The following is a 12,043-nucleotide window of genomic DNA, read 5'->3' on the forward strand; positions in this document are numbered from 1 at the left end:
ATATGGGATGAGCTGATTGTAATATTATCCTATTATGGAATGTGAATAGTCTTAGGCATGTATTTAGGCATTTATTATGGCATTAATTGTGGACATTTAGGTAATATAAAACCCTAATACAATACACGCAGACCAGAAGGGTTTTTGGGGGCTGCAACATTCCTTCTCTACTGTTTTATTATTCCATTGTTTTATCAAAATGGTTAGTGAAAAATAATTTGAGAGAAACATTGTGGAAGCCTATATATATATAAAGTTCAACCTAAAAGGAAACATAGACAAATTAAAATGAAAAAAAATTACATTCAAGAAGTAAAGCAGCCTCTACATAACACATACGCACTAAATATCCACACCATACTTCTGATCCGACAATCCTTTCCAGCTACTAGACAAACTAGATTGATCAGAATTAGCAACTGAAGAAGAGACCCCATTTCCACACTTAGCCACAGTCCTCACACTCTCTATCAACTCCTCAGTCCGTGCCTCTTGTGCCAGTATCTCTGCCAATTGCTCGGGGCTTATCACCAGCTTAACCTTCCAAACCCCTGTGCTATTATACCTAGGAAACACCTCAGCTTCTGTTGATGATCGCTTCAACATCCTTTGGTTATCAAACGACATGCGATAAGGAGTAACTTTGGATGATGAAGTAGATGAAGACAGATGATTTTTGGTATTGCTGTTGTTTCGGGTATTGTTCAATGCGATACTGTTGGTATTTATAGGGAGAAGGTGGTAGAGTTGGCCAACGTGGAGTTCTTCGTTGTGGAGGAGAGGTTTGGAGAAGAGGTCACGGCTATGGTAGATGGCGTGGCCAGGAAACTCGTTGGTTATGCACTCTGCTGTGATGGGTGCGTACAGCTCCATGATACCACCATTTGTTGTCACAACTTTTATCATTTCTTCTACTTCTAAGCGAAACCCCTTGAACACACAATTCCCCATGTATCAATATATATATGAGAGAGTATTATTCAGCAATCTTGCTGATGGTGGTGATGATGGAGGAGGAGGAGGAGGAAAGAAAATAATATGGGCATATATTGGGTTAGTTATGAATCGGTAGGGAGTTTCTTGAGGGTTTCTTCTCTTGGGCACATGTATAGCGGACAAAAGTATCCTCTGCTTGGCCAGAGAAAATCACCATTCTTTGTAGTTTTTATATCATGACGGCCCCACGTTTCCTGTCATGAGGTTTTTGTTCTGGTGATCTGAGGATCAATTGTGCTCGGTGTATAGGCTGAACGAAAGTACAGAATCCAAAGGTCAAGATAGTTGAGAGTTTGACTCTTTTAGTGGGAGGGGTGGTCCTGATCATCATATTTAGGGATCAAGGTCAATGACCACATCAATATGTCTATGCTTTTTATCAGACTTACACTTGCTTTCACCTTGTGGAGCCCAGATGCAAGCCATGAAAAGAAGAGCCGATTTGTAAATTTAGGAATGGGGTGGGAGGTTTGTCCCTCTCGTTAACTTTTTTTCCTGTGGATTTGATTTTGTATAATAGCTATCTACCGTACGTGGAACAACCAGCTGGGTCTATTTTATACGATGCCGTTTGCAATTTTCTGTTATAGGATAGGTCACCGATATATTGCGTTTTAATAAGGGTTAGGTAAAATTTAATTTTATTTATTTAAAATAAATTTTTTATATATTTTTAGATAGTTTTGATGTGTTGGTATTAAAAATAATTTTTAAAAAATAAAAAATATTAATTTAATATATTTTTTTAAAAAAAATAATTACTATCAGAATCTTAAATATTATTCGAATGGCTAGAAAAATATTAAATCTTGTATTTGTGGGACATGGGTGTTCCATCTCTTGGAAAGCAACTCCAGAACAGCTGGGAAGACTTGATGTAACCAAATGGTATATATAGGCCCAGATGTTTAAAGTTTTGAAATCAGATGTTTTGTTCACAAGATATAAGAATTTTAAATGCTACCATTAGTGGTTTTTAATGTCATTTTTTATTTAAATTAAAAAATTTAATTTAAAATAATGAAAATTTTGTATAACTTTTTAAGTACAAGTAGCTTTCATTTAAAAATATATTAATAAACTAATATAAAATTATTTATTATTTTGCAACGAAAAAAAAAAGGTTTTTTTCCCTGAACATAGGATTCTTTTGTCACCTTCATGCGATTCTGGTATTTAAACTTGACAAAAAATACAGTGTACTAGCCGGAGCAGCTAGGCACAGCCCTTGAAATTGTGTGAGATTCTTTAAAAAAAAGAAGAAAAAGCGTTCATTTCTCCCTGCTTGCACAAGAGAAGAGAGTGAACGAGACAGGCAAGATTGGAATTTAATGAGCCGAACGTTGTTTTAATTAATTCTGGCCTCGAGAAAAGCTGTGTACAGAAGGGATATTTCCTTAATTGTATGAATAAGATGGTAGGTTTGGCATGCTACAATCTTTCGGTGGCACTCATTATGTCTTCCAAGTTTTCTTTCGCAGTTATGATGGAATCTTCGGAGGCGAAGGGATATGTATCATGTAACAGTTCTACTGTTAAGGATATTTGAGCTTTAGCAAGAGTTCGGTGGGAGACATTCGTCTAGAAATTCACAAATTTGGTAAATCCCAATCACTGCATATATTTTACGATCAAATTCCTCTTTTCTTATTTATATATTGTTTTTTCATATAAACATATTTTTTTATTAACAATATGATTTAATTAAAATAAATACTTAAAAAATTATAATGATTTGAAATAAAAAAAATCATCTTGAAAATTTATTTTAAGAGAATATTATTACAAAATGTAAAGAAAATTTAAGTGCCATATATATATATATATATATAAAAGCCGGAAGGATGGGCTTCCATTTAGTCTAGAATTAAAAAGCTCAAGCAACTTGACCCAAGAAAGTTGGGCTCTCACACCTGTTTTTTTTTTAAAAAATAAAAATTGAATCCATCTCTCTCTCTCTCTCTCTCTCTCTCTCTCTCTCTCTCTCTCTCTCTCTCTCTCTATATATATATATATATATATATATATATATATAATACCTTTCAAATCTTTGTGTATTTAATACATAAATACTTGGAGGCTATTGATGGATTAATATATATTTGATATTTTTGCTTAAAAGCTTATGATTAAAAAGCTTTAAAATTTTTAAAATTGACTTAAATTGACTTACATTAAATTGAGCTTTAAAATTTACAGCTTTAAATTCATGGTTTGTTGCCATAACCTGATGTAACGAAGAAGTCTATGTATGATGAAAAAAATGCCTTGCCAACTTGGGAATTATAAAACTATTACAGATTAGCAACACAGTCGTAGGTTTCAAGAATATCATTAGAAGCACTTAATAGGGAGTCTTGCTCAGATTAGTAGATGGACATTTTTTTCAAACCTGGGTATAAGATCCATCTCAACTGCCTTCCAGTTAAGCATTACATCGTGCATAAATCGCCAGCCACTGAAGAATACCCCACCAAAAATAGAATCTCGAACAAGTCATGATTTGATCCCTCTCCAGTTCCACAATGCACCCCCATCCTTCCAAAGAGATGATGTTTGATGGCTTCCGAACATCACAGACTGATGGCGCCTTCCCAGACCCAGTCATCATCCATGGGTACTCTAGTAAGGCACCATTCAGATTTGGATGCTTACTGGTTAGGGTGGATAAAAGGGTAACAAAATAGTTGTGTTGCTAATCTAATGAAGAAGCCATTTCCTTCTGCTGCAACTTGCTAGAAAAGAGGAGTATGCAGGAGTGAAGAGAGAAGAAAGATGGAGACAAATGCTGAAACGCAGATAGTCAAGCAAGACAACTGTTTTAATGTATAGTTGAAAATTGAAAGGAAACTGGAAAACGAAGATTGTGAATTAATTAAGAGGAAGATTGAGAATTTTTCTAGGAAGGAGGTGACTTTTGGTGAGAGGCACATGAAGGTTATGTATTGTTAGGGTTTAACTATTTATACCATAAATTTTTGTTAATGGTTTAGTGGGTCTGATTCGGTTTGGTCCGGTTTCTAGTTCAAAACCAAAACTGAACCGGACTTGTTAAGATTTATAGTTTTTAAAATCGGTTTTTCATTTCGGTTCGGTTTTTTCGGTTAATTTCTCTTTGGTTTTATCGGTTTTCTCGGTTAATCAGTTATTTTGAACACCCCTACATATAAGTCTGGTGAGCTATTAAACCTAACATTCTTATACTCAGCTATGTGTTGAGTCTAAGTACATGTGAGTCTGGCGAACTATCAAACCCAATATCCTTGAAACGTAGGTTTAGCAAGTTATCGTACTCAACATCCCTGGGCTCGGTATCATGTCAAGCCCAAATGGATATAGAACTAATGATCTTGAAGCCTCATATTAGGTCATAAGATTTTGTTTGTTTATTCTTTTGACCCTTAACATAAAATATTAAGGTCAATGATACTCGTCTCTTAACACCTCTAGGTATATAAAAGTCTTCTAAAGACTTATCAGTTTTCCATCAATATTAATGATATTTATCTCTCATTAATAATGTATAAGAGATATTTATCCCTCATTGATATTATTAGAAGGAAATTACTTTTCAGTTCATTCTCTCCGTAAAATAATAAGACTCATGGGCTATAAATACTTCATGAATCCTTTGAAAACCAGGTTTATAATCTTTATTCTCTATTGCATTCATATATTCAGAGCAACTCTCTCTAAAATATCATTATACTTTTTCTATAAAAATATTTACTTAAGTATATGATAGTTCATAAACCTATTAAATGGGACCTTTTACATATATCAGCCTTCGCCATCTTGGTATACTAGATACCAATCATTTTAGTTAAAAAATAATTGAATTATTAAAATCAAGGGATTAATCAATTATTCATTATTTTACTTGTTGCCAAGATACTTGGATTATTTTTAAAAATTCATTAAGTTGCGTTAAAAAAAAAAGAGATGGACAAATTTATCAATGCAATTGAACTAGCTTTCGTAGCCAAAAAAAAAAAAAAAAACAAAACAAAAACTTTTACTCGGTGGTACGATTTTAGATGCATGGATTGATGTGATAATCTTTTTACTCACTTGCTGACAGCATTGCAATTATTTGACTTTAAACCACGTAAGGACTGAAAAAAGGTTCAAAGTTGGTTATATATATATATATATATATATCCTCGCTGCTTGAATTATGAATCTTGACTACTGGACCGAAATTGATCTCAATTTACTTTCTTGATGTTAATTTGGTGTCTATATGATCGCTAGATCAAGTCTTAAGTTGTTTTCAAGATACACTTTATATATATAAGATATTTATCTATTATAGAAACAAAATCCTTGTTTAAAGTTACATGTCTATTATAGAATTCAGGATTTCTTAACTAAATAAGTAAATAAATAAAATTTCGAAGCAGTAACTTTTAAGCTTAATTTTTATACATGAAAATAACCACCAAGCTTTCTTTTTCCTGTTGTAATGTAAAACACTCTCACAAAATTTCAACCAATCCAATAATAAAATTAAAAATTATATACACTCAGTTAGGAAATTCAATTAACTTGTTCATTCCAATCTTGATTATAACCATGTCCAATGTTTTGGTTACTTTCTTTTCTATATTTTATGCAGGTATAATTAGCTATTTTGATAGTGTGGTATAAAACATTTTTAATAAAAAATAATTAAAATAATATTTTTTTAGATTTGAGATAAAAATTAAAAAAATTTAAAACAATATTAATTTAATATTTTTATACATAAAAAGCATTTTAAAAAATAAAAACACTCCCCGGTATCCAAGCACCTCAGTTGTCGAAGAGCTTATTTGGCAGTGTAATTGTGAGTGCTTTTTAAATAATTTTTAGTGCCAAAATACATGCCAATAATTTTTTTATTTTTTAAAAATTATTTTTGATATCAATACATCAAAATGATTCAAAATATACAAAACATATTAAATTTTAAAAAAAAATTTAAAATTTTTTAAGAATATAAATTAAACCGCGTTCCAAACATTACCTAAGCTCATGATCACCTAGGAGCCAAACATGTGACGTGTTCAATCTCTGTCGTTTTATGACGGAACACGGCTACCGACGTAACATAAAGGTCATGGGCCATCGCGCCAAAACTATTAATTTAAGACGACCTTGACCAGAAATCTCCCACCAGCAATTATTACACAAGCTGATTAAGATCTCCAATTCTAAGAGAGACAGGGGGGAACTTAAGATTAGAAGGCGAGATCAAAGCAATGGGCAATTGGTTTTCCAGAAAGTATCTGGCGGTGCATCCAATGGACCAAGATGGCGAAGATATCGTTAAAAGCAGCCTCATTACTCCATCATCAAGCAGCTTAAGAATCAAGGTTCGTATGACTACAACGCAACTAGAAGAGTTGATGGCGCTGGCGGAATTGAGCGAAGGAAGTTCGGATCTTGGTCGCGTGATCCTGCAAGAATGCTTAGATGGCAGGTTTCGTGCTCGTGTTGTCGTTGGTGATGAAGGTTTGCTGTCATCGGAATATGCAAGGAATCTATATACCATCAAGGAAGAGTAAAATGGGCTTGTAAGTTACCAAAATAAGATGGATATAACTATTGCTGGTAGAGTGTTTGTTAGTTTGACTATGTCGTGTGTAGCATGTAATCTGGGTTTTTGTTTATATAAATATACTTATTTTATTAATGAATTTAATATTTAATTAATAAATTTAAAGTAAAGATATAATTCTTCAAATAAAAATATTTTACAACAAAAATTATAAAGTTGATATAATTATGAGATTGATGTTACGTTATCAAGATATTATTTTTAAATATTTTTTATCATTACTTTATTAAGACCGAATATTAATTAGATTTATTGAGATTGATACATATTATATTATTTATTTATTTATAAAAGTAAGGAGTTATTCTCATAAATTGATATATGAAAAATACCTAGAATTAATATGTAGGTGCTTGTTAGATTACATATATACTGAATTGACTCGCATGAGAATTTCATACGGAGAAATTATTCGTGTCTATGAAAAGACTCATGTGACGGTTGTGTAAGTGATTCTTAAATATGAGATTACTAAGTTATCTTATATAAAAAGTGTTATATATATTTTTTTTAGTTCAACGTGGGTGTCCGGGCCAGCTTTCTGCTATAAGTTGTCTTAATCAAGGGTAACATATGAGCGAATATTAGGTATAATATGAACTATATAAAAATATTTAAGTAATCAAGAGATGATTCATCACCTTAGGTGAATTAGAAAAAAAAATGTTTTATCTGTTAATAAATAGTATTGATTGTAAATTCTTGTGCAAGTTAAAATGAGATTTGAAAAAAATTTCAAATCTTATTTAAAAAATTATTGATTACGATGTGAAAAACAAATATGATTTGACATAGTAAACACACTACTTGCTATAATATCTAAATTAGAACATTGTTGATGAAAAAATAATAATTACACTAAGAAACTAGTCACCGAAAGGTTAAGTCAACCACTTATGACTTTCATAATATTTGAAGATCATAACAGGTTGTTAGATATTGTAGTTAATCTTCAAATATAAATAAATTAATTATTGAATTGATAATACATTAATTTATTTAATCATATTTTATTTAGGATTATAATTTATATTTGAGTCAACTTATTAGGAACCTAATGGGTCAGACACATATGAACCATTGGTAAAAAATTAAAATGGAATGATTAATCAAGTGTGACTTGGTTGTAAATGAATTTTAGAAATTAAGGACTAGAATGTAATTAATACATGGGATTGCAATTCTATACTTATAAATAATCAAGTAAGGACTTAATTGAATAAATTTCTAAAATTAATCTAAAATAATATATGTGATATTATTTAAGGTGAAATTTGATATTTTATTATTTATAGGGTTTTTAGGTTTTCTTATAGATAGAAAATTATGTCTTTCATTTTCTAAGAATAAAGTATAAAACAGAAACACCTAAAAAAACACAAAAGAAAAGAACTAACACTTAAGGTACAACAATCCCTCTTTCCTAAAAAGATTTAGAAGATTTTTTATTTGTAGGTATGGATTATCGTTAGAGGCCAAATATTTGAACACTTTATGATTTGCAACAACCCAGTCTTGAAACAAATATTTATGGACGAAAAGAACATTTGATCTTCATTTAATTTTTATATAAACTCTAAATAACTCTAGATTTGTTTAATGAAATCTTTAAGACACCCAAAAAGTTTTTAAATTTATATTTTTTACTGCGTGAATGTGTTTCGAGAAACACAATAATAACTTGGAATGTGTTGCAGAAATTTTGTAGTTGTGGTTCTGGATAATGAATCAAGAGTGACGAGGGTTCCCCTCGTTCTTTCTTCTGGCACCAAAATTTTCAATTATTTATATGCTCACTGATCTTTCAGCGTGAAGCAAACTATCAAAGTCCATAACATTTTCTTTTCTCTTTCAGGTAATTAATTTTGAAATATTAGGAGCTCGCTGTAATTTTTTATATGTTTGACGGCTAGAAAAAAAAAATGGGCTACCTAGTTTATCCATTAAGAAAAAAAAAAGACAATTACACCATCGAATGATCTTGTAGCTTTGTTGGAATGCAAATCATATTCCTGTTTGATGTCATCTAGCAATAGCTTTTGTGGAAACGAAGTATTAATATCAATAATGAGCTTAATTATCCACACGCCCCAGCACCAAGAAGTTTCTCCAATATTAATAGTAAGTGTTCTTTATGTCTCAATTAATAGCGGTGAGAAGTCCATTATCCACTGATTAAGTAGCCTTCCAATATATCCAATATTTCATGTTTAATGATTTTTTCAATATTTGTAAACTGAAGATAGAACGTTACCACGTACTGCCTGTAGTTAATTTGGAGGCACTGCAAATAATTTGTGAAGAATTGCTTAAGCCCTATTTCTCTATCAATCCAAGAATCATTACAGTGAAACACAACAATATCTCGAGCAGGCATCATTTTAAAATTCTTTTGAACATGTGAATGATAAAACTTAACCAACAACCCGAATTAATTAAGCAGCAAAGTATAGCAGATGTGGTGCACTGGCTCTACCCTATGGCAACCAAAAACCCAGCAATAAAATGTACTGACCTGTAATCGGTAGTCCAGTTTAGAATTTATACTGCATCCACAACCATAAAATACTGCTAAATTAATGCACTGACAACTGATAGTATTGGAATCTACAGCATACTATAAACATGCAGAAGCAAAGCCATCAACACGTCCACAGCTCGATCCTTAGTACCAAGCCTGCAGAAGATACCAAGCCTGCAGAAGACTAACCACTCTGAAGATACCAAACCTGCAGAAGACTAGCCACTCTGTTTCTTCACATATATAAATTCACAGTTACAAAGTTAGTTGTAGCCGTTAAAGTTAGTTAAGAAAGTTATTTAGGAGATAGAAAATGCGTATATATATGTATTCATATCCTCTGGTAATCAGTGTGGTGAAATAGAGAAATAAAAGCTGCATGCAGATTCTTTAAACGTGCAGAACTCTTTTTCTTTCTTCCAAGAATTTGTTCCTTTCTTTCTTTCTCTTCTTCTGCATTTCTCATTTCTTACCCAGCAACTTACAGATAGAGACACAAATCAATACTCTTCTCTACAAACTTCGGAAGCGTATGCCTAGAGCACCAATAAGTAAAGGTCACAGAGCACAAAACAGTATTCTATAGGGTGAACCAAACCAAAACCGAACCAAGTGGGTGGATTTTATGATTTTTAAATCAGTTTAGTCGGTTTTTCCCTCTCGGTTTGGTGTTGTCAAATAATTCTTTTCCAGTTTACTGTGTTAATCGATTTTTTTAAACACTTCTATAAAAATAAAATTAGATGCCCAATGTTGTTATCATGTTTTAAATAAACAAGAAAAAATCATAACTCGAAGTCAAAGACTAGATTGAGTTCAATAAGATTGTTTTATTTAATTATATAATATAAAAAATTAGGCAACGCAATAAATCAATCGAATAAAACAAAAAAAATTGACAATGATAACCTAAAAAAACCCCTTATCAATATTATAAAAAAGATATTTTGTAAATATATAAAAAAATATCTCTATAATCTTATTTGATAACAAAAAGAAACTTTAATAAAATAATATCTAAAATATATTTTTAGACGTTATTCTAAGAATAAAAAAAAGGCCAACTAAGAGGGTGAAATAAAAAAAAAAACAAGAACATAAAAATGACCTAAGTCAACCTAGGTTAAATCATAAAGATACAACCCGAGCAAGGAGAACAATGTAACTCTATAGAAAGAAAAATATATATAAAAAATCTGAAACTCAATTCTCAATCAGCTCAATGTTAATAGATGAAATTAAAAAAATAATTTTTAAAAAAAAAAAGACCTGAGTCACCTTGAGTTATTCTGCCACACCTATGACGCGAGTCGTGAAACCATGATAACTTCATAAAAAGTAAAATAAAAAAAACTACAAAATCACTTCTTAACTAACTTAATATAAAAGGAAAAAAAAAATTAATTAATGAAAGGAAAAAAAAACAACCTTAGCAAACCTAGGTGAATCCATCAAACCCCGTGATTAGGTTAATATTGAAGAATGAAATTAAAACAAAATCAATTAACAAGATCCTAAACAAAATACCGGGAACAAAATTTTATATTAAAAAAATGACAAGAAACCTTGCACTTTAGAGAGACCAAACTCGTAAACTGAGAGAAAAAGAAGAAGAAAAGGAGGAGGAGAAGAAGAGATAGTCGAAGCCTTGGCCGCACCACATCACGTCTATTGACACCCATCACCTTATGCAAAAGGCCTTCCCAAGTAACTTCCAACTCTATCAATTCAGGAAAGCAACATTTTGATATCAGAGAAAACTACACGCAACTCCAGAGCACAACAACTACCCTCACCCATTATTGTGTGAGTTGCACGCATTAGCTAGTTTCACACTGCCTATTCACTCTAGTCCCTCAAACTTGTTCCACCAAATTTTTCCCCTCAAACCTTAATATTTTTAGATGAATAAAATTTAATTTAATTGTTCTAAACCGAGCATTAATTGAGCGCCATATTTTTCTTTATATTGCATGATCCTCACATCTAGGCAACTAAAACAAAGTATTAAATCAGTTTCTGAATAAATTCAGTGTGAAAGAATAAATTAAATAAAAAAAAGTTGAATGACTAGAAAAAAATAGAGTTGAGCTTTTTCCATGCCCGAGCAATTTAATCCCTAATATTAGTAAGAAAAGAGGCTGAGAATTTGTCTAATGTTCAGATTCATTCCCCCACATCCTTAATTATTTTAAATAAATAAATTCTTGTGTAAATAAAATTAAGTACTCATAGCAATAATTTAAACGGTAAACATAAAAAAGCCCCCAATCTATGGAAACAATCTAGAGTACGAAGGCCTTAACCGATTTTTCTACTTTGATGAAGTCACTTGCATATTAATATATTCTCTATCAAAATTTTCCATTAGTTTTAATATAAAAAAACTGATGAATGCAATAAAATTAAAGTTTTATGTCTTTTTATATAATCTGGTTTATCATTTGGGTTTCACATTATACAAAAAAGGATCCTGAAGAATTTAATGATTTTGCATGGAAAAATAAAAACTATATAAGTTTTATATGGCTATAGCTTTATTAATTGAAACAAGGATTTGATTGATTGGGAATTCATCGATATACCAAAGATTTAATTTAGAGAAAAAATAGTTTTGATAGTTTGTCCTTATAGGTTTGGGATTTTTACGAGGTTTTGTGCAATTTAATGGTGCATGGCATGGCATGGCCTGGGCTGACCCAGGTATGGGCAAATCGTCGAGTGTGCAGTCCTAGGCTCTGTAATAGGGGCTTATTTCTTTCTTCTCTAGCTTTTGATTGGGCAGCAGATTGACCATACAAATTGACAAGTGCATACAATTAGCAATACTTTTCATTAATGTGAAATGGATCGAAATGCTTATAATTGATTCAACAAAAATGTTTGTATCGGACTATCATATAATAGGATTTAAAAGAAGAAGA

The 12,043-nt window shown here is 31.3% G+C and overlaps 2 protein-coding genes across 2 annotated transcripts; one reads left to right on the forward strand and one right to left on the reverse strand.

Annotated features, from left to right (window-relative positions):
• Positions 1–256: 256 nt before the first annotated feature.
• On the reverse strand, positions 257–1,216 carry LOC133691943 (uncharacterized). Its single transcript, XM_062112569.1, has one exon. It carries the CDS (start codon positions 949–951, stop codon positions 343–345), a length of 609 nt encoding a protein of 202 aa, XP_061968553.1. The 5' UTR covers positions 952–1,216; the 3' UTR covers positions 257–342.
• Positions 1,217–6,119: 4,903 nt separating this feature from the next.
• On the forward strand, positions 6,120–6,697 carry LOC133690471 (uncharacterized). The gene has a single exon (XM_062110690.1). It carries the CDS (start codon positions 6,240–6,242, stop codon positions 6,543–6,545), a length of 306 nt encoding a protein of 101 aa, XP_061966674.1. The 5' UTR covers positions 6,120–6,239; the 3' UTR covers positions 6,546–6,697.
• Positions 6,698–12,043: the final 5,346 nt, after the last annotated feature.

The sequence above is a fragment of the Populus nigra genome, chromosome 4, assembly GCF_951802175.1.
Source record: "Populus nigra chromosome 4, ddPopNigr1.1, whole genome shotgun sequence".
NCBI classification, from domain to species: domain Eukaryota; kingdom Viridiplantae; phylum Streptophyta; class Magnoliopsida; order Malpighiales; family Salicaceae; genus Populus; species Populus nigra.